Source organism: Bufo bufo, chromosome 3 (genome assembly GCF_905171765.1).
Source record: "Bufo bufo chromosome 3, aBufBuf1.1, whole genome shotgun sequence".
Lineage (NCBI taxonomy): Eukaryota > Metazoa > Chordata > Amphibia > Anura > Bufonidae > Bufo > Bufo bufo.
In genome coordinates this window covers 247,402,956-247,430,358 of record NC_053391.1, presented here as the reverse complement: position 1 = coordinate 247,430,358, position 27,403 = coordinate 247,402,956, and the positions used below count along the sequence as shown (strand labels likewise).

The following is a 27,403-nucleotide window of genomic DNA, read 5'->3' as shown; positions in this document are numbered from 1 at the left end:
TACGTACAGAGATAACAGGCACTCGCAGCAATTTCCCAATAAGCTGGAAAATGTCTGTGCAATAGAAAGTGCCCTTCCCTCTCATCATCACTGAAGGCAGCATACAGTAGTGAGAGATGAGCTTGAAGAGCTTGCCAAGAACCAGTATCATAATCATGGAAAAGAGTCATGGATGTTCATCAGCTCCTGTTTATGACCTGTTGAGTATTGGCAGTTTTCACCTTGGCTTTTTCCCTAAGAGAGAACTAGCAATCATCAATAGGTTGGGGAGAGGGAATTCATGAATAGCCATGACTCTTCTCAGGCAGCTGTGACTCTTTCCTAGGCCCAGCCTACAATGATTATGATGCTGGTCCTGGAACCACTTTGATTTAGCTCATGAGTGACACTACTTTATGCTCAGGGCGGCATGAAGTTGATATGTTCCCTGTAATGGTGCTTTCCCCTAACAGACATTTATGGCTGGGGCCTCACCACTGTTCCCGGTTGTGAGGTGAAGAAGATTGAGTGTACCAGTGGTAGAGCGGGTGCCCTGCTGCTCCATAGTACTGATAGTACTATAGTACTGAGACAGTCGAGTAATACGGGAGCAAGCTTCCAAAAGAAGCCTGGGTAAAGGTGCCAGAGATGGTCTGCAACTGCCAGACACTACAATAATTACTGAACCAATTTTTAAAGGGGTATTCCAGTAGAAACAAGTTATCCCACATGTAAAACAGCCAGCAGTAAGGCCTCCAGCAATCAAGAACGGTGACCCTGGAACCCCCTTCCCCAATGAACAGAGCGGCAGGTCGGGCATGCACACTGCCGCTCCACTCATCTCTGCAGGAGTTCCGGATATATCCAAACACTGTACTCAGCTGTCTATGGAACTCCCGTAGAGATGAATGGAGCAGTAGTGCAGACGCTGACCTGCCACTTCATTCACGTTGGGGGTCCACAAGGGATCATTGTTTTCTTGATTGGTGGGATCTGTGGATAGGGATAACTTCCCATACCCCCTTAAAGGGTTTCTGTAACCAGAATTAACCCTATTAAACTAGCTGACATTAGCGATGTGCTAATGTCAGCTGAACCTAACTAGTCTAGTTAGCCTCCCCGTTCAGTATTCGGCGCAGCGAGTGAAGGGCGCTCGCTGGATTCCTCACTGCGCCTGCGCCAAATACTGAACAGTGCGAGATTTCCCCAGCGCACAGGGCCGGCAGTTGAAGGTGAAGGCTGCCTGGTCCTGTCAATCTCGTGTAGCAGGGTGTGGGTTCAGCTGACATTAGCACATCGCTAATATCAGCTAGTTTAATAGGGTTAATTCTAGTGACAGAAACCCTTTAACTAATAACATATTGGCTATAAAGCATTAGAGGAGGATCTAATAGTTATCCCCCTATCCTGTAGAAGGGGATAACTTGTCTCTACCAGATTACCCTTTTAAGGACCAATACTCAGGCCAATTATTGGGGACGAGTAACACTGATTCCCCATAATTGCCCTATGTAGAAGGTGCCCATAATCATCCGATGAACGAGAAAACATTTGTTCTTCGGGTGATCATGTCTTCCAGCCACCACCTAAAATCATAATTTCTGTGCAGCAGATTTTTCTGTATAAAGAGGGATCTGCTGCTGAGGAACAATGAGTCCCAATACAGCGCAAGTGATAACCATGTTAATCCAGTCTCATCTCCGCTGATCATCAGGCAATTATCAGGAACCTTTGGTTCATTCCCAGTAGTTGTCTGAAACATTTGTCCGTGTAAAAGGACCTTTAGGCCTGGCCAAATAGGTGTACTACCATGGCAAACCTTCATTAGGCCCTAGAATGTCATGATAACTGATCAGCACTCGGCAACTGCATTGTGTTGTTGTCAATGGGGATACCAGTACCGCGGTCAAACCCATTAGATACAATGGTCGCTTTTGATCAGTAGGGTGTTAGTTGTGTTTGATAGACACCAGTTGCTGATGGCAGCATAGTTGCCATGGCAACCGACCAACTTGGGTTTGTTACTAGAATTTTGTAAAGAACATTCTGTCAGCAGTAGAGAATGACTATCAACCTGTGATTGCACAATAGCTCAGAGCAAGGTTTCCTTCCTGTTCAGGAGCACTTCCCTCTACTATGAGGCGGAGGTACATACATACTGCAGAGAAGACTGGAGACCCCGACGAGCACGAAACTAAAGGAACAAAGCTTCTCAAAGACTAAAAGCTTCAATATGGCTAATGAGCCTCATAGCAGACACTGCCTGTTCTGTAGAGACCACATTACTATACCACTCCATAGAAAGTGACAGCAGATTATGTAGCACCATGTAGCTTACTGGACCCCACCCCTGGCTGCCCACCATAAAGAAGTATTCCGGTTATATAAAGTTAACTTTCAGACCAGTGGGGGTCCTCCCGCTGAGACCACCATTGATCATGAGAATGGGGGCCCTATATGCTGAGGTACTCCCTGAAATGAACGGAGCAACCAGTATATATATATATATATATATATATATATATATATATATATATATATATATATAATATATAGACACAGACAGACTAGTACCCTGTGTATATGTATATATATATATATACACATACACACACAGTACAGACCAAAAGTTTGGACACACCTTCTCATTTAAAGAGTTTTCTTTATTTTCATGACTATGAAAATTGTAGATTCACACTGAAGGCATCAAAACTATGAATTAACACATGTGGAATTATATACATAACAAACACCTGTGAAACAACTGAAAATATGTCATATTCTAGGTTCTTCAAAGTAGCCACCTTTTGCTTTGATTACTGCTTTGCACATTCTTGGCATTCTCTTGATGAGCTTCAAGAGGTAGTCCCCTGAAATTGTTTTCACTTCACAGGTGTGCCCTGTCAGGTTTAATAAGTGGGATTTCTTGCCTTATAAATGGGGTTGGGACCATCAGTTGCGTTGAGGAGAAGTCAGGTGGATACACAGCTGATAGTCCTACTGAATAGACTGTTAGAATTTGTATTATGGCAAGAAAAAAGCAGCTAAGTAAAGAAAAACGAGTGGCCATCATTACTTTAAGAGATGAAGGTCAGTCAGTCAGCCGAAAAAATTGGGAAAACTTTGAAAGTAAGGGCTATTTGAGCATGAAGGAGAGTGATGGGTTGCTGCGCCAGATGACCTGGCCTCCACAATCACCGGACCTGAACCCAATCGAGATGGTTTGGGGTGAGCTGGACCGCAGAGTGAAGGCAAAAGGGCCAACAAGTGCTAAGCATCTCTGGGAACTCCTTCAAGACTGTTGGAAGACCATTTCAGGGGACTACCTCTTGAAGCTCATCAAGAGAATGCCAAGAGTGTGCAAAGCAGTAATCAAAGCAAAAGGTGGCTACTTTGAAGAACCTAGAATATGACATTTTCAGTTGTTTCACACTTGTTTGTTATGTATATAATTCCACATGTGTTAATTCATAGTTTTGATGCCTTCATAGTCATGAAAATAAAGAAAACTCTTTGAATGAGAAGGTGTGTCCAAACTTTTGGTCTGTACTGTATATAGACACAGACAGACTAGTACCGTGTGTGTGTGTATATATTAGGGCTGCACGATATGGGAATTTTGTGCGATTGCGATTAAGGCCCTAAAAATTGCGATAACGATATGCGATGCGATATTTTAAGGGAATTGTGCTAGAGGTCTATTTGCTTGGATTTTCCCATGAGCCGCTGACGCGGCTGGGTATGACATAGTTGTGGGGGATCTGTGGAGGACGCTGTGTTGTGGGGGATCTGTGGAGGACGCTGTGTTGTGGGGGATCTGTGGAGGACGCTGTGTTGTGGGGGATCTGTGGAGGACGCTGTGTTGTGGGGGATCTGTGGAGGACGCTGTGTTGTGGGGGATCTGTGGAGGACGCTGTGTTGTGGGGGATCTGTGGAGGACGCTGTGTTGTGGGGGATCTGTGGAGGACGCTGTGTTGTGGGGGATCTGTGGAGGACGCTGTGTTGTGGGGGATCTGTGGAGGACGCTGTGTTGTGGGGGATCTGTGGAGGACGCTGTGTTGTGGGGGATCTGTGGAGGACGCTGTGTTGTGGGGGATCTGTGGAGGACGCTGTGTTGTGGGGGATCTGTGGAGGACGCTGTGTTGTGGGGGATCTGTGGAGGACGCTGTGTTGTGGGGGATCTGTGGGGGATCTGTGGAGGACGCTGTGTTGTGGGGGATCTGTGGAGGACGCTGTGTTGTGGGGGATCTGTGGAGGACGCTGTGTTGTGGGGGATCTGTGGAGGACGCTGTGTTGTGGGGGATCTGTGAAGGACGCTGTGTTGTGGGGGATCTGTGAAGGACGCGGTGTTGTGAGGGATCTGTGGAGGACGCTGTGTTGTGGGGGATCTGTGGAGGACGCTGTGTTGTGGGGGAACTTTGGAGGACGCTGTGTTGTGGGGGAACTTTGGAGGACGCTGTGTTGTGGGGGATCTGTGGAGGACGCTGTGTTGTGGGGGATCTGTGGAGGACGCTGTGTTGTGGGGGATCTGTGGAGGACGCTGTTATGTGGGGGATCTGTGGAGGACGCTGTTATGTGGGGGATCTGTGGAGGACGCTGTTATGTGGGGGATCTGTGGAGGACGCTGTTATGTGGGGGATCTGTGGAGGACGCTGTTATGTGGGGGATCTGTGGAGGACGCTGTTATGTGGGGGATCTGTGGAGGACGCTGTTATGTGGGGGATCTGTGGAGGACGCTGTTATGTGGGGGATCTGTGGAGGACGCTGTTATGTGGGGGATCTGTGGAGGACGCTGTTATGTGGCGGATCTGTGGAGGACGCTGTTATGTGGGGCATCTGTGGAGGACGCTGTTATGTGGGGCATCTGTGGAGGACGCTGTTATGTGGGGGATCTGTGGAGGACGCTGTTATGTGGGGGATCTGTGGAGGACGCTGTTATGTGGGGGATCTGTGGAGGACGCTGTTATGTGGGGGATCTGTGGAGGACGCTGTTATGTGGGGGATCTGTGGAGGACGCTGTTATGTGGGGGATCTGTGGAGGACGCTGTTATGTGGGGGATCTGTGGAGGACGCTGTTATGTGGGGGATCTGTGGAGGACGCTGTTATGTGGGGGATCTGTGGAGGACGCTGTTATGTGGGGGATCTGTGGAGGACGCTGTTATGTGGGGGATCTGTGGAGGACGCTGTTATGTGGGGGATCTGTGGAGGACGCTGTTATGGGGGATCTGTGGATGATGCTGTTATAGGGGATGTGTGCTATGACACGTAGGGCCATGGGGGGGGGGGGGAGCATAAGACATATAGCATCTTATGCTGGTCCCCCTCATGGCCCTATGTGTCCCCTCATGTGTCCTAAACTGCGCACATAATTGGCTTTGTGTAAAGTATTTTACTAGTGTGTAAAACAATCTCTCTCCTATTGATAACAGGTCCAGCCTCTGTACTCACTGTCACTATGAATGCACTACAGAGAGCGGCAGCGAGCTGGCCGCCCGGCGTGTGACTGACGTCACTTAGTAACGCTCCTCCCACTTTAGGAAGCAGGAGCGTTACTAAGTGACGTCAGTCACGCGCTGGCCGGCCCGCTCGCTGTAGTGCATTCATCGTGACAGTGAGTACAGAGGCTGGACCTGTTATCAATAGGAGAGATTGTTTCACACACTAGTAAAATACTTTACACACAAAGCCAGTTATGTGCGCGGGGCCCCTTCATATATAATCGCAGCATTTTCGGGTCGGCCAAATCGCCATATCGCATTTGCCGATTATCGCGATTCGATAATTTTTTAGATTTATCGTGCAGCCCTAAATATATATATAGTGACCAGTATATACAGTGCTCCAGCCTAAAAAAAATACCTAGTAGCCATTGGCTCCTGAACTGAAAAATTTAGGAGCCAAATCAAATTTTTAGTCGCCAAATCGAAACGGAATCAAAATTTTGGTATCGTGACAACGCTACGCCGATCAGATCGGCGTAGGGTTGTTTTGAAACCAAAATTTTGATTCGCTTTAGTCACCATAAAAAAGTATTGGGATACTCAATACCGCGCAAAAAAAAAAAACAACAAAAAAAGCCGCGTGCATTTCGCATTTTATGAAACATTCGGCCCATAATAGAACAGTCCTATGCTATTTTTTGGGGTGACAAGTTGACTAAAAAATGGCGAATGCTCACCGCATAGGAGATATTTTTGAATAATTTAATAGTTTGGACAGCGCTATGTAATATGTTTATTTATTTATTATTTATAAATTTTTTATATGTAAAATTGGGAAAGGGGGGATTTAAACTTAATATTTTAGGGTACTTTCACACTAGCGTTTTTCATTTCCGGCATAGAGTTCCGTCCTAGGGGCTCTATACCGGAAAAGAACTGATCAGGCATATCCCTATGCATTCTGAATGGAGAGTAATCCGTTCAGGATGCATCAGGATGTCTTCAGTTCAGTCATTTTGATTGATCAGGCTAAAGATAAAACCGCAGCATGCTACGGTTTTATATCCGGCGAAAAAAAAATGAAGATTTGCCTGAATGCCGGATCCAGCATTTTTCCCCATAGGAATGTATTAGTGCCAGATCCGGCATTCAAAATACCGGAATGCACCCGCACTGAATCCTGACCCATTCACTTCTATGGGGCTGTGCACATGAGCGGTGATTTTCACACATCACTTGTGCGTTGCGTGAAAATTGCAGCATGCTCTGTTGTGCGTTTTTCACGCAACGCAGGCCCCATAGAAGTTAAATGGGGCTGTGTGAAAATCGCAAGCAAGTGCGGATGCGGTGTGATTTTCACGCATGGTTCCTAGGATGAAAGTCTATTCACTGTATTATTTTCCCTTATAACAACATGGTTATAAGGGAAAATAATAGCATTCTGAATACAGAACGCATAGTAGAAGGTCAATATAATAAACATTGGTGGCGCAGTGCGCCCCCCCCCAACACCCCAGTATAATAAACATTGGTGGCGCAGTGCGCCCCCCCAATATAGTAAACATTGCTGGCGCAGTGCACCCCCCAATATAATAAACATTGGTGGCGCTGTGCGCCCCCCATCACCCCAGTATAATAAACATTGGTGGCGCAGTGCGCCCCCCCATCACCCCAATATAACATTGGTGGCGCAGTGCGCCCCCATCACCCCAGTATAATAAACATTGGTGGCGCAGTGCGCCCCCCCATCACCCCAATATAATAAACATTGGTGGCGCAGTGCGCCCCCCATCACCCCAGTATAATAAACATTGGTGGCGCAGTGCGCCCCCCCCATCACCCCAAAATAATAAACATTGGTGGCGCAGTGTGCCCCCCCCCCCCAATATAAAACATTGGTCGCGCAGTGGGCAGTGCCAATGAGGGTTAAAAAATAAAAAAATAATTTAATTTACTCAACCCTAACCCGCCTCCTGTATTTGTATAAGAAACGTTGGTGGCACAGTGCGCCCCCCCCCCCCCCCCAGTATAATAAACATTGGTGGCTCAGTGGGAAGTGCCAATGAGGGTTAAAAATAATAAAAGAAAATTAACTCACCTCCTCCAGTTGATCGCATAGCTGCCGGAAGACCTGTGGTGACGTCACTGTGCTCATCACATGATCCATTACCATGGTGATGGGCCATGTGATGAGCTCAGTGACGTCACCACAGGTCCTGAAGAAAGAAGTAAGAACAGGAGACCGGCAGCTACGCGATCAACTGGAGGAGGTGAGTTAATTTTCTTTTATTATTTTTAACCCTCATTGGCACTTCCCACTGAGCCACCAATGTTTATTATACTGGGGGGGGGGGGCGCACTGTGCCACCAACGTTTATTATACAAATACAGGAGGCGGGTGCCGGAATCAAATAGCAGGCACCCGACCTTTGTGACAGGGGGCTGCGATCAGCTACAATTAACCCCTCAGGTACCGCACCTGAAGGGTTAACTCAACTGCAGCTGATCGCAGCTCCCTGTCACAAAGGTCGGGTGCCGGCTATTTGATTCCGGCACCCGCCTCCTGTATTTGTATTACAGCTCAGTTTTCTTCATTGGTGGCGCAGTGGCCACAGCCCCTCCCCTCCTCCTCCTGCCTCTTCTTATTGGCAGCGGCAGCAGCACAGGGGGGAGGGAGAGACTCCTCCTGCGCTGCTTAGAACGATCATCACCGCTGTATTGAGCAGAGCTGCGGCGGCGGGTCTAGTCGCAAATGGCGACAAGACTAAAAAGTCTTGTCGCCATTTGTAAATTCTAAGTCGCATTGGCGACCATTTTGGTCGCCATCTGGAGCCCTGATATATATATATATATATATATATATATAGATAGATAGATAGAGAGAGAGAGAGGCAAAAAAGACAGACCAGAACTAATATATATATACACCCCTGTTAAAATGTTAGGTTTCTGTGATGTATAAAAAAAAATGAAAAAAATAGACAAAGATAAATAATTTCAGAACTTTTTCCACCTTTAATGTACCTATAAACTGTACAACTCAATTGAAAAACAAACTGAAATCTTTTAGGTAGAGGGAAGAAAAAATATAAAAATAAAATAATATGGTTGTATAAGTGTGCACACCCTTAACCTCTTAAGGACATAGGGCGTACAGGTACGCCCTTATGTCCTGGTCCTGGGTGCAGTTTTTTTTTTTTGTGTACGCTGACTGTGGCCGGCACTCTTAGCGTCCGGCCACTGTTAGCGCATCGCACACCCCACCGCATTTTTTTGGCCTTTTTTTTGTTTTTTTTCTGATAGTTTTAGGGTGAGTTCGTGAACACCCGTGCCCCCACAAACACGCACACCAAATAAAGAGTTACATACACGCACATATACACGCAGACACACACTCCCCTATGGCCCGCCGGACGTTCTCGGCCGAGGAGGCATACGCCCAGCTTGCCTCCGACTCAGAGAGTCCCAGTGAGGACGAGGATGACTCCACATTCCTGTTGTCATCCGCGTCCTCCTCATCATCTAGCGATGATGATGAGCCCCCAAGGCGGCGGAGACGCCTCCAGGCGGAGCAAGGGGACCGCCATGTTAGGGACCCTGTGGCCCACACTAGTACGAGCAGCTCTGGGGCTCGTACTGGTTTCCCGGCCCACCAGTTAAATCCACCGGAGCACCCTGCCGTTGAACTTGTCTGGTGTAGCCCAGAGCGATACGAGCCCGTGATTCCTGATTTTGTAGGCCAATCAGGAATCCAGATTTCCACAGTGGGCTACACTGAATATTACTTTTTTTGTCATTTTTTCATAGGTAAATCTGATGGTGGAGCAGACGAATGTGTACGCCCAACAGTTCGTTGCTCAACACCCGGGCTCCTTTTTGGCCAGGCCCGGTGACTGGACGCCGGTCAGTGCAGCCGAAATGAGGACATTTTGGGGCCTCGTGCTGCATTTGGGCCTGGTCAAGAAACCCAGTGTCAGGCTGTACTGGAGTGGGGACATCCTATACCAGACCCCACTTTACAGTACGGCCATGACACGCTCCCGGTTTGAGGCCATCCGGAAATGTCTGCATTATACCGATAATGCAGCATGTCCCCCCCCGAGGTGATCCTGCCCATGACCGTCTGTATAAGATACGGCCGGTCATCGATCACTTTGGGGCCAAATTTATGGAGGCCTATGTACCTGGAAGGGAGGTCACGGTTGATGAGTCTCTCATTGCGTTCAAGGGGAGACTCATTTTCCACCAGTATGTGCCCTCCAAGTGGGCGAGGTATGGCGTGAAGCTATACAAAATTTGTGAGAGTACCTCAGGGTACACTTACAAATTTCGTGTATACGAGGGGCAAGATTCCCGGATTCAACCCCCAGAATGTCCCCCCACTCTGGGTGTTACCGGGAAACTTGTGTGGAACCTTATGTACCCACTGCTGGATAAGGGTTACCACCTTTACGTGGATAACTTTTATACCAGTATCCCCTTGTTCCAGTCCCTTGCCGTCAGATCCACGTCCGCTTGTGGGACCTTGCGGAAAAATCAACGCGGCCTCCCTGCCCAATCCCTCCAGGTACCTGTCCCCAGGGGTGAGACACGTGCCCTTACCACTGGAAACCTGTTGCTGGTCAGGTATAAGGACAAGAGGGATGTCCTTATGCTGTCCACAATTCATGGTAACGGCATCACCTCTGTCCCTGTGCGAGGTACCGCGGCAACGGTCCTCAAGCCCGATTGTATTGTCGACTACAATCGGTATATGGGAGGAGTTGATCTCTAGGATCAAGTCCTCAAGCCATATAACGTCATGCGCAAAACCCGGGCATGGTACAAAAAAGTTGCGGTCTACTTGGTACAGGTTGCCATGTACAACTCTTTTGCACTATCCCGAAGCGCTGGCAGCACAGGGACATTCCTCCAGTTCTATGAGGCAGTCCTTAAGGCCCTGATCTTTTCGGACCGGGAAAGAGCAGGCCGGAGTACCTCGGGAACTGTAGGCGCCCGGATCGTCCCTGGCCAACACTTTCCAGGTGTGGTCCCCCATACTGGAAAGAAGGGACGAACCCAAAAAAAGTGCAGAGTGTGTCGCAGGAGGGGGATACGGAAGGACACCACTACTCAGTGCGACACGTGCCCCGATCATTCGGGCCTCTGCATTGACGGTTGCTTCAGGGAGTATCACACTTCCATGGAGTACTAAATGTATATCCCAATTTAGCACTGACATCGGATAAAAAAAACTGGTTCTCAGACTTGAGACACCCAAAAAAACTAAAATAATTTATTAAAAGTAGACATATTAGGTATTGCCGCGTCGGTAATAATCTCCTCTATAAAACTACCCCATGACCTAACCCCCCAGATTAACACGGTCCAGAAAAAAAAAAAAAGTGCAAAGAAAGTATTTTTTTTGTCACCTTACATAATAAAAGGTTTAATAGCAAGGGATTAAAAAGTCATATAGCCCCCAAAATAGTGCTAATAAAACAGTCGTCTCATCCCGCAAAAAATGAGCCCCCACATAAGTTAATCGGATAAAAAAAAAAATTACAGACTTTAGAGATACAAAAATTTTTTTTTTGTATCAAAAAGGATAATATAGTCAAAAACCTAAATAATTGTAAAAAAAAAGTAGACTTATTAGGTATCGCCGCGTCCGGAAGAATCTCCTCTATCAAAATATCCCATGACCTAACCCCCCAGATTAACACGGTTAAAAAAATAAATAAATAAAAAAACGGTGCCAAAACCGCTATTTTTGGCACTTTTCCATTTCAATCCGTTTTTTCCGGTAACAAAACAAGGGTTAACAACCAAACAAAAGTTAAAATTTATTACCCCGATACTGCAGTTTACAGAAACGCCACATTTGTGGTCGTAAACTGCTGTATTAGTAAAAGGGAGGCCGCAAAAGGAAAGGACCGACTTGGTTTCTGGAAGGCCGATTTTGATGGCCTTTTTTATTGACACCATGTCCCTTTTGAAGCCCCCCTGATGCACCCCTAGAGTAAAAACTCCCTAAAAGTGATCCCATCTAAGAAACTACACCCCTCAAGGTATTCAAAACTGATTATACAAACTTTATTAACCGTTTAGGTGTTCCTCAACAGTTAATGGCAAATGGAGATGTAATTTCAGAATTTAAATTTTTGGTAAACTTGCCTCACAAAAAATGTAATATGGAGCAACCAAAAATCATATTTACCCTAAAAATAGTCCCCAAAAAAATGCCACCTTATCCCGTAGTTTCCAAAATGGGGTCACTTTTAGGGAGTTTCTACTCCAGGGCTGCATCAGGGGGGTTGAAACAGAACACGGTGTAAATAAACCGGTCCATAAAAATCAGCTCTCCAAAAACAAAACGGCGCACCTTTCACTCTACGCCCCGCTGTGTGGCCGTACAGTAGTTTACGGCCACATATTGGGTGTGTCTGTAAACGGCAGAGTCAGAACAATAACGATACAGTCTTGTTTGGCTGTTAACCCTTGCTTTGTTAGTGGAAAAAATGGGTTAAAATGAAAAATTAGACAAAAAAATGAAATTCTCAAATTTCATCCCCATTTGCCAATAACTCTTGTGCAACACCTAAAGGGTTAAAAACGTATGTAAAATCCGTTTTGAATACCTTGAGGGGTTTAGTTTCTTAGATGGGGTAATTTTTGGGTGGTTTCTATTATGTAAGCCTCGCAAAGTGACTTCAGACCTGAACTGGTCCCTAAAAATTGAGTTTTTGTAAATTTCTGAAAAATTTCAAGATTTGCTTCTAAACTTCTAAGCCTTGTAACATCCCCAAAAAATTAAATATCATTCCCAAAATAATTCAAACATGAAGTAGACATATGGGGAATGTAAAGTCATCACAATTTTTTGGGGTATTACTATGTATTACAAAAGTAGAGAAACTGAAACTTTGAAATTTGCTAATTTTTCAAAATTTTTAGTAAATTAGGTAATTTTTGGTGAAAAATTATTTTTTTGACTTCATTTTACCAGTGTCATGAAGTACAATATGTGACGAAAAAACAATCTCAGAATGGCCTGGATAAGTCAAAGCGTTTTAAAGTTATCAGCACTTAAAGTGATCAGATTTGCAAAAAATGTAAGGTGAAATAAGGCTGTGTCCCTAAGGGGTTAAACTAATACTTTGTTGAAGCACCTTTTGATTTTATTACAGCACTCAGTCTTTTTGGGTATGAGTCTATCAGCATGGCATATTTTGACTTGGCAAGATTTGCCCACTCTTCTTTGCAAAAACACTCCAAATCTGTCAGATTGCGAGGGCATCTCCTGTGCCCAGCCCTCTTCAGATCACCCCACAGATTTTCAATCGTATTCAGGTCTGGGCTCTGGCTAGGCCATTCCAAATCTTTCATCTTCTTCTGGTGAAGCCATTCCTTTGTTGATTTGGATGTATGCTTTGGGTTGTTGTCATGCTGAAAGATGAAGTTCCTCTTCATGTTCAGTTTTCTAGCAGAAGCCTGAAGGTTTTGTGCCAATATTGACTGGTATTTGGAACTGTTCATAATTCCCTCTAGTTTAACTAAGGCCCCAGTTCCAGCTGAAGAAAAACAGCCCCAAAGCATGATGCTGCCACCACCATGCTTCACTGTGGGTATGGTGTTCTTTTGGTGATGTGCAGTGTTGGTTTTGCGCCAAACATATCTTTTGGAATTTTGGCCAAAAAGTTCAACCTTGGTTTCATCAGACCTTTTCCCACATGCTTTTGGGAGACTTCAGATGTGTTTTGGCTTGGATGTTTTTCTTTGTAAGAAAAGGCTTCTGTCTTGCCACTGTACCCCACAGCCCAGACATATGAAGAATACGGGAGATTGTTGTCACATGCACCACACAGCCAATACTTGCCAGATATTCCTGCAGCTCCTTTAATGTTGCTGTAGGCCTCTTGGTAGCCTCCCAGACCAGTTTTCTTCTCCTCTTTTCATCAATTTTGGAGGGACGTCCAGTTCTTGGTAATGTCACTGTTGTGCCATATTTTCTCCACTTGATGATGACTATCTTCACTGTGTTCCATGTTATATCTAATGCCTTGGAAATTCTTTTGTACCCTTCTCCTGACTGATACCTTTTAACAATGAGATCCCTCTGATGCTTTGGAAGCTCTCTGTGGACCATGGCTTTTGCTGTGGGATGAGACTAAGAAATTTCAGGAAAGACCCACTAGAGCAGCTGAACTTTATTTGGGGTTAATCAGGTGCACTTTAAATGATGGCAGGAGTATGCTGACTCCTATTTAACATGATTTTGAATGTGATTGTTTAATTCTGAACACAGCTACATCACCATTATTATGCAACCACTGTATTTTAGTTTTTTGTTTTCTTCCCTCCACCTAAAAGATTTCAGTTTGTTTTTCAATTGAGTTGTACAGTTCATAGGTCACATTAAAAGGTGGAAAAAGTTCTGAAATGATTTATCTTTGTCTCATTTTTTTACAGCACAGAAACCTGACATTTTAACAGGCGTGTGTAGACTTTTTATAGTGTGTGTGTTTTTTATATATATATATATATATATATATATATATATACACACATACAGTAAAGACCAAAAGTTTGGACACACCTTTTCATTCAAAGAGTTTTCTTTATTTTCATGACTATGAAGGCATCAAGCGGTCCAGCTTACCCCAAACCATCTCGATTGGGTTCAGGTCCGGTGACTGTGGAGGCCAGGTCATCTGGCGCAGCACCCCATCACTCTCCTTCATGGTCAAATAGCCCTTACTTTCAAAGTTTTCCCAATTTTTCGGCTGACTGACTGACCTTCATTTCTTAAAGTAATGATGGCACCCTCGTTTTTCTTTACTTAGCTGCTTTTTTCTTGTCATAATACAAATTCTAACAGTCTATTCAGTAGGACTATCAGCTGTGTACCCACCTGACTTCTCCTCAACGCCACTGATGGTCGCAACCCCATTTATAAGGCAAGAAATCCCACTTATTAAACCTGACAGGGCACACCTGTGAAGTGCAAACCATTTCAGGGGACTACCTCTTGAAGCTCATCAAGAGAATGCCAAGAGTGAGCAAAGCAGTAATCAAAGCAAAAGGTGGCTACTTTGAAGAACCTAGAATATGACATATTTTCAGTTGTTTCACACTTGTTTGTTATGTATATAGTTTTGATGCCTTCAGTGTGAATCTACAATTTTCATAGTCATGAAAATAAAGAAAACTCTTTGAATGAGAAGGTGTGTCCAAACTTTTGGTCTGTATTGGAGAGAGAGAGAGAGAGAGAGAGAGAGAGAGAGAGAGAGAGAGAGAGAGAGAGAGAGAGACACACAGAGAGAGAGAGAGAGAGAGAGAGAGAGAGAGACAGAGAGAGAGAGCGAGACACAGAGAGAGAGAGAGAGACACAGAGAGAGAGAGAGACAGAGAGAGAGAGAGAGAGACACAGAGAGAGAGAGAGAGACACAGAGAGAGAGAGAGAGAGAGAGAGAGAGACAGAGAGAGACACAGAGAGAGAGAGAGAGACAGACAGAGAGAGAGAGACAGAGAGAGAGACAGAGAGAGAGAGAGACAGAGAGAGAGAGAGAGAGAGAGAGAGAGAGAGAGAGAGAGAGAGAGAGAGAGAGAGAGAGAGAGAGAGACCAGCAGTATATATACACTGCTCAAAAAAATAAAGGGAACACAAAAATAACACATCCTAGATCTGAGTTAATTAAATATTCTTCTGAAATACTTTGTTCTTTACATAGTTGAATGTGCTGACAGCAAAATCACACAAAAATTAAAATCAAATTTTTCAACGCATGGAGGTCTGGATTTGGAGTCACACTCAAAATTAAAGTGGAAAAACGCACTACAGGCTGATCCAAGTTTGATGTAATGTCCTTAAAACAAGTCAAAATGAGGGCTCAGTAGTGTGTGTGGCCTCCACGCGCCTGTATGACCTCCCTACAACGCCTGTGCATGCTCCTGATGAGGTGGCGGTTGTGGGTTATCCAATTTCTGAAACAGCCCCGCCCCCAATTGCCGGCCCCCTCACAGGTAATATACATATTTTCTATTATATTGGCCAATATACTAAAGGATTGCGGAACATACAAAGAATCCGCCATTTTTTAAAGATCCCGCGGCACGCCAAACCGCAGCGATTTAAACACGTGACACGCTGACCGCGAGAAATTTCACTGCTACCCGGAAGTGACGTCACCGGAAGTAACATCGCGGTGGCTGAACTCATGCAACTCACGCGCGCAGTAAGGAGGACGCCACCTACCACCCCGACGGCCGCAGAAAGACACAGGAAGACCGCACACAGGAGTGGTAACGTACCCATGTGAGATCTTTGTCTTCCAGGTTGAGATCCAGCCTCAATACGAGTTGAAACTCCTATAGGGAGTATATACAGAAACTATTACCTACTTGTATTTACAACTATTACTACCTATCTCTTACCATAAAGGATCACCAATTACCTTACACTTAGAGAGATCAATATCAGGATTATTCAATTACCTACATGAACTGCTTTTTTGTGATTTTCTTATATATTTATTCTTGTTTTGCACTCTTTTTATATTTTTGATTAAATGAATTTTTATATGGACTCTTTTTGATTATACAAACTTTTATATGGACATAAATTTTTATATGGACATAAATTTATATTTTTTATATGAACTAACATCCATTCATTATTTATTTATTTATTCCTTAAGGAGTGCGCACATCCTAATTCTCATCAAAACTATACATTTTAAAGAATAAATATAAAACTACATGTTAACTACCCTCTGGTATTTTTAAACCACCCTATTTTCATAACCTAATAAATAACATCCATAGACCCCATTTGCTGTGAGTGCCGTCCATTTATTCTATTTTTATTCCACTATGTCCGAAGCTTTGGGTTAGCTTCATCGGACTGAGCACCGCCGCGATTCTACTACTAGAAGTGAGCCACCATAACTGAATATACATTCCCTACTCCTGGTCCCCGCACCGCTGCTTCTGCCATCCAATGTCGGGGGGGGGGGGGGGAAGGGGGGCGAGCAGCCAATGGCAGGCATGGACGAACCTTCCTAGAATCGCGGGTGACGCTAGGGAGACTCGTCCCCATCTGCCATTGGCTGCTCCCCCCGACACCAGATGTCTTCATCCATGTACAGGGAGAAGCAGCAGCGGCGGTGCGGGAACCAGGAACGGCGCAGGAAGCAGGGTAAGTATATTACCTGTGAGGGGCCTGGCACATGGGGGGCTGTTTCAGAAATTTGATAACCCCTTTAAATGTATTTTATTGGGATTTTATGTGATAAACCAGGGATGCTCAACCTGCGGGCTTCCAGCTGTTGTAAAACTACAACTCCCACCATGCCCTGCTGTAGGCTGATAGCTGTACGCTGTCCGGGAATGCTGGGAGCTGTAGTTTTGCAACAGCTGGAGGGCCGCAGGTTGAGCATACCTGTGATAGACCAACACAAAGTATCAAGTATGTGTGAAATGAAAAGAAAATGATACATGGTTTTTAACATTTTTTACTAAATAAAAATCTGGAAAGTGTGGTGTGCATTTGTATTCAGTCCCCTGTACTCTGATGCCACTAAATAAAATCCATTGTGACCAATTGCCTTCAGAAGCCACTTAATTAGTAAATAGAGTCCACTTGTGTGTAATATACTCTCAGAATAACTACAGCTGTTCTGTACAGGCCTCAGAGGCTTGTTAGAGAACATTAGTGATCAAACAGCATCATGAAAACCAAGGAACACACCAAACAGGTCAGGGAGCAGGGAGCTGCAAGCAGCGTTTTGGTGTCCGCCTCCAGAGCGGAATACAGGCGCAACGGAGCCAAACTGATGCATTCTGAACGGATCCTTATCCATTCAGAATGCATTGGGGCTGAACTGATCCGTTTTGGGCCGCTTGTGAGAGCCCTGAAACGGATCTCACAAGCGGATCCAGAAACGGCAGTGTGAAAGTAGCCTAAGGTCCAGATGGTGTAATGCGTTTTGATGCGTTTGTCACGCGCATAATAAAAAAACAAGGTTTACAAACAACATCTTCTAGCAACCATCAGGGGGAAAAAAACGCATCGCATACGCACTTGCTTGCGGATGCAATGCGTTTTTCACGCAGCCCCATTCACTTCTATGGGGCCAGGGCTGCGTGAAAAACGCAGAATATAGAACATGCTGCGAATTTCACGTAACGCAGAAGTGAAAAACAACGCTCATGTACACAGACCCATTGAAATGAATGGGTCAGGATTCAGTACGGGTGCTATGCGTTCACGTCACGCATTGCACCTGCGCGGAAAACTTGCTCGTGTGAAAGGGGCCTTAAAGGCTGCAAAAGACTTGAGACTGGGTGGAGGTTCCCCTTCCAGCAGGACGATCCTAAACATACCGCCAGAGCTACATTGGAAAGGTTTACAACATGGGGGCCCTGCTGTAGGCTGATAACTATAGGCTGTCCGGGCATGCTGGGAGTTGTAGTTTTACAACAGCTGGAGGGACGCATGTTGAGCATCCCTGGTATAGAACTTTAGATCAAAGCCTATTCATGTGTCAGAATGACCCAAAGTCCAGACCTAAAGCCCATTGAAAATCTGTAGCAAGACATCAAAACTGCTGTTCACAGACGTTCTCCATCCAATCTAACTTAGGGTCCATTCACACATCCGTGTGTGTTTTGCGGATCCGCAAAACACGGAAATCGGCAATGTGCGTTCCGCATTTTGCGGACCACACATCGCCGGCACTAATAGAATATGCCTATTCTTGTCCGCTATTGCGGACAAGAATTGGACATGTTCTATTTTTTTCAGGATCGGAATTGCGGACCCGGAAAATTCCGGATCCGGGCCGCGCATCGTGCGGCCCCATAGAAATGAATGGGTCCGCAATTGCGGATGTGTGAATGGAGCCTGAGCCTGAGCTATTTTGCAAATAATGGGCAAAAATGTCAGCCTCTAGATGTGCAAAGCTGGTAGAGAGATACCCCAAAAGACGTGTAGCTGTAATTGCAGCGAAAGTGGTCCCACAAAGTATTGACTCAGGGGGCTGAATACAAAACCATTTTCTTTTCACTTCATGCATACTTTCTACTTTGTGTTGGTCTATGACAGTGATGGCGAACCTATGGCACGGGTGCCAGGGGCGGCACTCAGAGCCCTCTCTGTGGGCACCCGTGCCCTGGAAAAAGTCTATGGCGTACCAATATGCTTTAGACTTTTCCTGCCATTCATCAGCACAGGACGCACTATGAACAGCACAGGCAGCGCACTGAATGCAGGCAGGCTATTATAGCTAAATGATAACGTACATGGAAGATATACTATATTGGTATTCAGGTTAAATTACCGTGTTGGCACTTTGCGATAAATAAGTGGGTATTTGGTTGCAGTTTGGGCACTCGGTCTCTAAAAGGTTCACAATCACTGGTCTATGACATAAAATCCCAATAAAATACATTTAAGTTTGTGGGTGTAACGTGAAAAAATGTGGAAAAGGGGTATGAATACTTTTTCAAGGCAATATATATACACTGCTCAAAAAAATAAAGGGAACACAAAAATAACACATCCTAGATCTGAATAAAATATTCTTCTGAAATACTTTCTTCTTTACATAGTTGAATGTGCTGACAACAAAATCACACAAAAATAAAAAAATGGAAATCAAATTTTTCAACCCATGGAGGTCTGGATTTGGAGTCACACTCAAAATTAAAGTGGAAAAACACACTACAGGCTGATCCAACTTTGATGCAATGTCCTTAAAACAAGTCAAAATGAGGCTCAGTAGTGTGTGTGGCCTCCACGTGCCTGTATGACCTCCCTACAACGCCTGTGCATGCATGATGAGGTGGCGGACGGTCTCCTGAGGGATCTCCTCCCAGACCTGGACTAAAGCATCTGCCAACTCCTGGACAGTCTGTGGTGCAACGTGACGTTGGTGGATAGAGCGAGACATGATGACCCAGATGTGCTCAATTGGATTCAGGTCTGGGGAACGGGCGGGCCAGTCCATAGCATCAATGCCTTCGTCTTGCAGGAACTGCTGACACACTCCAGCCACATGAGGTCTAGCATTGTCTTGCATTAGGAGGAACGGCCAACCGCACCAGCATATGGTCTCACAAGGGGTCTGAGGATCTCATCTCCGTACCTAATGGCAGTCAGGCTACCTTTGGCGAGCACATGGAGGGCTGTGCGGCCCTCCAAAGAAATGCCACCCCACACCATTACTGACCCAATGCCAAACCAGTCATGCTGGAGGATGTTGCAGGCAGCAGAACGTTCTCCACGGCGTCTCCAGACTCTGTCACATGTGCTCAGTGTGAACCTGCTTTCATCTGTGAAGAGCACAGGGCGCCAGTGGCGAATTTGCCAATCTTGGTGTTCTCTGGCAAATGCCAAACGTCCTGCACGGTGTTGGGCTGTAAGCACAACCCCCACCTGTGAACGTCGGGCCCTTATATCACCCTCATGGAGTCTGTTTCTGACCGTTTGAGGAGACACATGCACATTTGTGACCTGCTGGAGGTCATTTGGCAGGGCTCTGGCAGTGCTCCTCCTGTTCCTCCTTGCACAAAGGCGGAGATAGCGGTCCTGCTGCTGGGTTGTTGCCCTCCTACGGCCTCCTCCACGTCTCCTGATGTACTGGCCTTCCTCCTGGTAGCGCCTCCATGCTCTGGACACTACGCTGACAGACACAGCAAACCTTCTTGCCACAGCTCGCATTGATGTGCCATCCTAGATAAGCTGCACTACCTGAGCCACTTGTGTGGGTTGTAGACTCCGTCTCATGCTACCACTAGAGTGAAAGCACCGCCAGCATTCAAAAGTGACCAAAACATCAGCCAGGAAGCATAGGAACTGAGAAGTGGTCTGTGGTCACCACCTGCAGAACCACTCCTTTATTGGGGGTGTCTTGCTAATTGCCTATAATTTCCACCTGTTGTCTATCCCATTTGCACAACAGCATGTGAAATTAATTGTCACTTAATGTTGCTTCCTAAGTGGACAGTTTGATTTCACAGAAGTGTGATTGACTTGGAGTTACATTGTGTTGTTTAAGTGCTCCCTTTATTTTTTTGAGCAGTGTATATATATATATATATATATATATATATAAAAAAACAGATAATGCAGCAGCACAGTCAGATGTGATGTACCGGGTGCAAAGTCCCCACAGAGGTCGGCTCTTCCTCCACGATATATATCAAACGAATGATGAGGCAGCACTTCCAGTATGTGGTGAACGGGTGTGGACCCCAAACTTTATTCAAGCGACGTTTCGGCCTGCTCAATGAGGCCTTTCTCAAGCTTGAGAAAGGCCTCATTGAGCAGGCCGAAACGTCGCTTGAATAAAGTTTGGGGTCCACACCCGTTCACCACATACTGGAAGTGCTGCCTCATCATTCGTTTGATATATATATATATATATATATATATATATATATATTAGAGTTGTTGCGATACCAAATTTTTGATTCGGTTTCGATACCATGAAAAAGTATTGCGATACTCGATACCATTCGATACCACGCGAAAAAAATAAACAAAAAAAGCCACGTGCATTCCTCATTTTTAAAAATGGCGAATCGCGCAGTTTTTATTTTATTTTTTCTGTTCCGGCATTCACCACCTAGATTTTTTTTTTATATTTTAATAGTTTGGACTTTTCTGACGTGGCGATGTAATATGTTTATTTATATATTTTATATGTGAAATTGGGAAAAGGGGGGTGATTTATACTTCATATTTTAGTGTTGTTTTTTTTTTTCACTTTTTATTTAATAACTATTTCCCCCCTTAGGGGCTAGAACCTGGGATCTTTCATCCCTTTTCCTATTCACCCTGATAGATCTCTATCAGGGTGAATAGGACTCCACACTGTCCCTGCTGCTCTGTGCTTTGTGCACACAGCATCAGGGATGTTACCATGGCAACCAGGGCTTCTGTAGCGTCCTGGCTGCCATGGTAACCGATCGGAGCCCCAGGCTTACACAGCTGGGGCTCCGATCAGAAGCTGCCACTGCACCACCAATGAGGGGGAGTGGAGAGGTCCCTGTGGCCACTGCCACCAATGATTTTAATACTTGAGGGTTGAGAGGGGCCGGCGCACTGTGCCACCAATGATTTTAATGGGATGGGGGGATTGAGGGGGGGGGCACACTGCACCACCAATGATTTTACCCCTTTATACAGGAGGCGGGTACTAGCAGATCAGCGGCAGTTAACTGCCGCTGATCGCAGCTCCCTGTCAGGGGCAGGGTGCCGGCAATGCGATTCTGCTGCCGGCACCCGCCTCCTGTATGTGTTAAAGACTGACTACTGTATATGAGTCCAGACTTTCACTATTAGGCCACACAGAGCGGCGCCCAGCGATGTCTCAGCACTCACCATTAGTCCTGGGCGCCGCTCCGTTCGCCCGCAGTGCCCCATTACTGTCTCCTCTCCTGCTCCACATGCTGCTGATTACTATCGGAGCGATGGGAGGAGACATCAGCTTCACTAGTGGGCGTTCCTTCTCCCTGGCTGTAGCGCTGTCCAATCGCAGCGCAGGGAAAAGGAACGCCCACTAGTGAAGCTGATGTCTCCTCCCATCGCTCCGATAGTAATCCTATCATTGGTGGCGCAGTGCGCCCGCCCCTCCTCCGCCCCTCTCTTCTCATTGCCGCCCCTCCTCCACCCCCTCTCTTCTCATTGCCGCCCCTCCTCCGCCCCTCTCTTCTCATTGCCGCCCCTCCTCCGCCCCTCTCTTCTCATTGGTGGCAGCGGCAGCAGCACAGGGGGAGGGAGGACAGCTTCCTTCTCCCCGTGCTGCTGAGAGAGAACATGAGCGCGCCGATAGCAGCGCGCTCATGTTCAGAGATACTAGACTGCGCAGAAGCGCAGCCCAGTATCGAAAAAACGGAAATCCCGGTATCGTATCGATACCGGGACAAAAGTATCGATTGGGTATCGAAATTTCGATACCCGCAACAACCCTAATATATATATATATATATATATACACTGCTCAAAAAAATAAAGGGAGCACTTAAACAACACAATGTAACTCCAAGTCAATCACACTTCTGTGAAATCAAACTGTCAGGTGGAAATTATAGGCAATTAGCAAGACACCCCCAATAAAGGAGTGGTTCTGCAGGTGGTGACCACAGACCACTTCTCAGTTCCTATGCTTCCTGGCTGATGTTTTGGTCACTTTTGAATGCTGGCGGTGCTTTCACTCTAGTGGTAGCATGAGACGGAGTCTACAACCCACACAAGTGGCTCAGGTAGTGCAGCTTATCCAGGATGGCACATCAATGCGAGTTGTGGCAAGAAGGTTTGCTGTGTCTGTCAGCGTGGTGTCCAGAACATGGAGGCGCTACCAGGAGACAGGCCAGTACATCAGGAGACGTGGAGGAGGCCGTAGGAGGGCAACAACCCAGCAGCAGGACCGCTACAGGAGGAGCACTGCCAGAGCCCTGCAAAATGACCTCCAGCAGGCCACAAATGTGCATGTGTCTGCTCAAACGGTCAGAAACAGACTCCATGAGGGTGATATGAGGGCCCGACGTCCACAGGTGGGGGTTGTGCTTACAGCCCAACACCGTGCAGGACGTTTGGCATTTTCCAAAGAACACCAATATTGGCAAATTCGCCACTGGCGCCCTGTGCTCTTCACAGATGAAAGCAGGTTCACACTGAGCACATGTGACAGACGTGACAGAGTCTGGAGACGCCGTGGAGAACGTTCTGCTGCCTGCAACATCCTCCAGCATGACAGGTTTGGCATTGGGTCAGTAATGGTGTGGGGTGGCATTTCTTTGGAGGGCCGCACAGCCCTCCATGTGCTCACCAGAGGTAGCCTGACTGCCATTAGGTACCGAGATGAGATCCTCAGACCCCTTGTGAGACCATATGCTGGTGCGGTTGGCCCTGGGTTCCTCCTAATGCAAGACAATGCTAGACCTCATGTGGCTGGGGTGTGTCAGCAGTTCCTGCAAGACGAAGGCATTGATGCTATGGACTGGCCCGCCCATTCCCCAGACCTGTATCCAATTGAGCACATCTGGGACATCATGTCTCGCTCTATCCACCGTCACGTTGCACCACAGACTGTCCAGGAGTTGGCAGATGCTTTAGTCCAGGTCTGGGAAGAGATCCCTCAGGAGACCGTCCGCCACCTCATCAGGAGCATGCACAGGCGTTGTAGGGAGGTCATACAGGCACGTGGAGGCCACACACACTACTGAGCCTCATTTTGACTTGTTTTAAGGACATTACATCAAAGTTGGATCAGCCTGTAGTGTGTTTTTCCACTTTAAGTTTGAGGGTGACTCCAAATCCAGACCTCCATGGGTTGAAAAATTTGATTTCCATTTTTTTATTTTTGTGTGATTTTGTTGTCAGCACATTCAACTATGTAAAGAACAAAGTATTTCAGAAGAATATTTAATTAATTCAGATCTAGGATGTGTTATTTTTGTGTTCCCTTTATTTTTTTGAGCAGTGTATATAGAAGCATATAGTGACCAGTAATACAGATAAATATATACATAGAGAGAGGGGCCAGTAAGGGGTCTTTCACACGAGCAGATGCCGTGCGTGTCATCCGCAGCGTGAAAGAGAGCCAAACCTCGCACTGAACAGCAGAGACACAAACATAACATGACTGATAATGCTCCGTGCCTCTCTGACAACTTTTACTACAAAATGACAGTGAGATAAAGTTGTCACTGTGATTTTGTAGTAAAAAGATCACAGAGAGGCACGGAGCATTATCAATCATGTTACTGCTCCGTCCGTGTCTCTGCTGTTCAGTGCGAGGTTTGGCTCTCTTTCACGCTGCGGATGACACGCACGGCATCTGCTCGTGTAAAACAGCCCTTATATTATATATACACAGAGAGGCAGACGAGAGAAAGAGACCAGCGCCCTGTATATAATGACCAGTCATGTGATCACTCATGTGACTATAGTGATCAGTCACATGACTACTGTAAACAGCACTCTGTATATAGTGACCAATAATATGGCAAGTAACCAGCACCCTATACATAGTGGCCAGTACCCTGCAACTAGTGGCCAGTACCCTGTACACAGCCTCCAGTACCCTGCAACTAGTGGCCAGTACCCTGTACACAGCCTCCAGTACCCTGCAACTAGTGGCTAGTGCCCTGTACACAGCCTCCAGTACCCTGCAACTAGTGGCCAGTACCCTGTACACAGCCTCCAGTACCCTGCAACTAGTGGCCAGTGCCCTGTACACAGCCTCCAGTACCCTGCAACTAGTGGCTAGTGCCCTGTACACAGCCTCCAGTACCCTGCAACTAGTGGCCAGTACCCTGTACACAGCCTCCAGTACCCTGCAACTAGTGGCCAGTGCCCTGTACACAGCCTCCAGTACCCTGCAACTAGTGGCCAGTACCCTGTACACAGCCTCCAGTACCCTGCAACTAGTGGCTAGTGCCCTGTACACAGCCTCCAGTACCCTGCAACTAGTGGCCAGTACCCTGTACACAGCCTCCAGTACCCTGCAACTAGTGGCTAGTGCCCTGTACACAGCCTCCAGTACCCTGCAACTAGTGGCCAGTACCCTGTACACAGCCTCCAGTACCCTGCAACTAGTGGCCAGTGCCCTGTACACAGCCTCCAGTACCCTGCAACTAGTGGCCAGTACCCTGTACACAGCCTCCAGTACCCTGCAACTAGTGGCTAGTGCCCTGTACACAGCCTCCAGTACCCTGTACACAGCCTCCAGTACCCTGCAACTAGTGGCCAGTACCCTGTACACAGCCTCCAGTACCCTGCAACTAGTGGCCAGTACCCTGTACACAGCCTCCAGCACCCTGCAACTAGTGGCCAGTACCCTGTACACAGCCTCCAGTACCCTGCAACTAGTGGCCAGTACCCTGTACACAGCCTCCAGTACCCTGCAACTAGTGGCCAGTACCCTGCAACTAGTGGCCAGTACCCTGTACACAGCCTCCAGTACCCTGCAACTAGTGGCTAGTGCCCTGTACACAGCCTCCAGTACCCTGCAACTAGTGGCCAGTACCCTGTACACAGCCTCCAGTACCCTGCAACTAGTGGTTAGTGCCCTGTACACAGCCTCCAGTACCCTGCAACTAGTGGCCAGTACCCTGTACACAGCCTCCAGTACCCTGCAACTAGTGGTTAGTGCCCTGTACACAGCCTCCAGTACCCTGCAACTAGTGGCCAGTACCCTGTACACAGCCTCCAGTACCCTGCAACTAGTGGTTAGTGCCCTGTACACAGCCTCCAGTACCCTGCAACTAGTGGCCAGTACCCTGTACACAGCCTCCAGTACCCTGCAACTAGTGGTTAGTGCCCTGTACACAGCCTCCAGTACCCTGCAACTAGTGGCCAGTACCCTGTACACAGCCTCCAGTACCCTGCAACTAGTGGTTAGTGCCCTGTACACAGCCTCCAGTACCCTGTACACAGCCTCCAGTACCCTGCAACTAGTGGCCAGTACCCTGTACACAGCCTCCAGTACCCTGCAACTAGTGGCCAGTACCCTGTACACAGCCTCCAGTACCCTGCAACTAGTGGCCAGTACCCTGTACACAGCCTCCAGTACCCTGCAACTAGTGGCCAGCACCCTGCAACTAGTGGCCAGTACCCTGTACACAGCCTCCAGTACCCTGCAACTAGTGGCCAGCACCCTGCGCACAGTGGCCAGCACCCTGCACACAGTGGCCAGCACCCTGCACACAGTGGCCAGCACCCTGCACACAGTGGCCAGCACCCTGCACACAGTGGCCAGCACCCTGCACACAGTGGCCAGCACCCTGCAACTAGTGGCCAGCACCCTGCAACTAGTGGCCAGCACCCTGCAACTAGTGGCCAGCACCCTGCAACTAGTGGCCAGCACCCTGCAACTAGTGGCCAGCACCCTGCAACTAGTGGCCAGCACCCTGCAACTAGTGGCCAGCACCCTGCAACTAGTGGCCAGCACCCTGCAACTAGTGGCCAGCACCCTGCAACTAGTGGCCAGCACCCTGTAACTAGTGGCCACTATGTACAGGGTGCTGGCCACTATGTACAGGGTATACAGTGGCCAGCACCCTGTATACAGTGACCAGCACCCTGTATACAGTGACCAGCACCCTGTATACAGTGACCAGCACCCTGTATACAGTGACCAGCACCCTGTATACAGTGACCAGCACCCTGTATACAGTGACCAGCACCCTGTATACAGTGACCAGCACCCTGTATACAGTGACCAGCACCCTGTATACAGTGACCAGCACCCTGTATACAGTGACCAGCACCCTGTATACAGTGACCAGCACCCTGTATACAGTGACCAGCACCCTGGGAAGAGAACGACAGGGGGAGGGGGACGGATAGGACACCCAGCTCTCTAGACAGCAGCGCAAGTTCCGCTCAGCATCCGTCCTCACCTAACAGCAGCAGCTTCACTTCCTTGGACGCCTTCTCCCCGTCCTCCCGCAGGTTGCGGTCTATCATCTTACTCCTCTCCACCGCCGCTTTGTCTTCGGCACTTAATGTGCACCCCATGGTGGAGCCGGGTCACAGAACCCCGTCCCGGGCTGTCTCACCCTGCCTGGATACTAGTTTACCAGTACTCCCTGCCTCGCCCCGCTTCCTCTGCTGGCGGTCGCCACTAAGCGTCACTACCGCCAGCTAGCTGGAGGATGTACCAGAGTTTCCACAATCAGGAGTGCGCATGCCCAGACACTAGCCGTACAACTACATAAACGTGTCGCCCGCCGCAGATGCAGTGTGGAGCGGCGTCCATGTTTATGGTTAGAATAATCAGCATGACTTTATGTTGGCAGACCTTCCACTTGTGTTTCCTTATTCCCATACTTCCAACAAAGATAAACAATTGCTTCATAGAAAGCTAGGCCTGGAACAACGCCAAAACATATCTCTACACGCCCAATAGCACCCACATAGTAATTACTTCCCCTTTGTGCCACCATGCAATAATTATGCCCACACTGTGCCCTTCACAGTAGTTATGCC

General features: G+C 47.2%; 1 protein-coding gene across 1 annotated transcript in view; it reads right to left on the bottom strand.

The window, feature by feature from the left end:
* GNAI3 (G protein subunit alpha i3) overlaps window positions 1-27,055 on the bottom strand; it is a 76,127-nt gene extending 49,072 nt beyond the window's left edge. Inside the window, exon 1 of the mRNA XM_040424076.1 lies at window positions 26,815-27,055. Coding sequence (XP_040280010.1) covers window positions 26,815-26,932 — 118 coding nt within the window. The 5' untranslated portion in view covers window positions 26,933-27,055. The remainder of the gene's footprint in view (window positions 1-26,814) is intronic.
* Window positions 27,056-27,403: the final 348 nt, after the last annotated feature.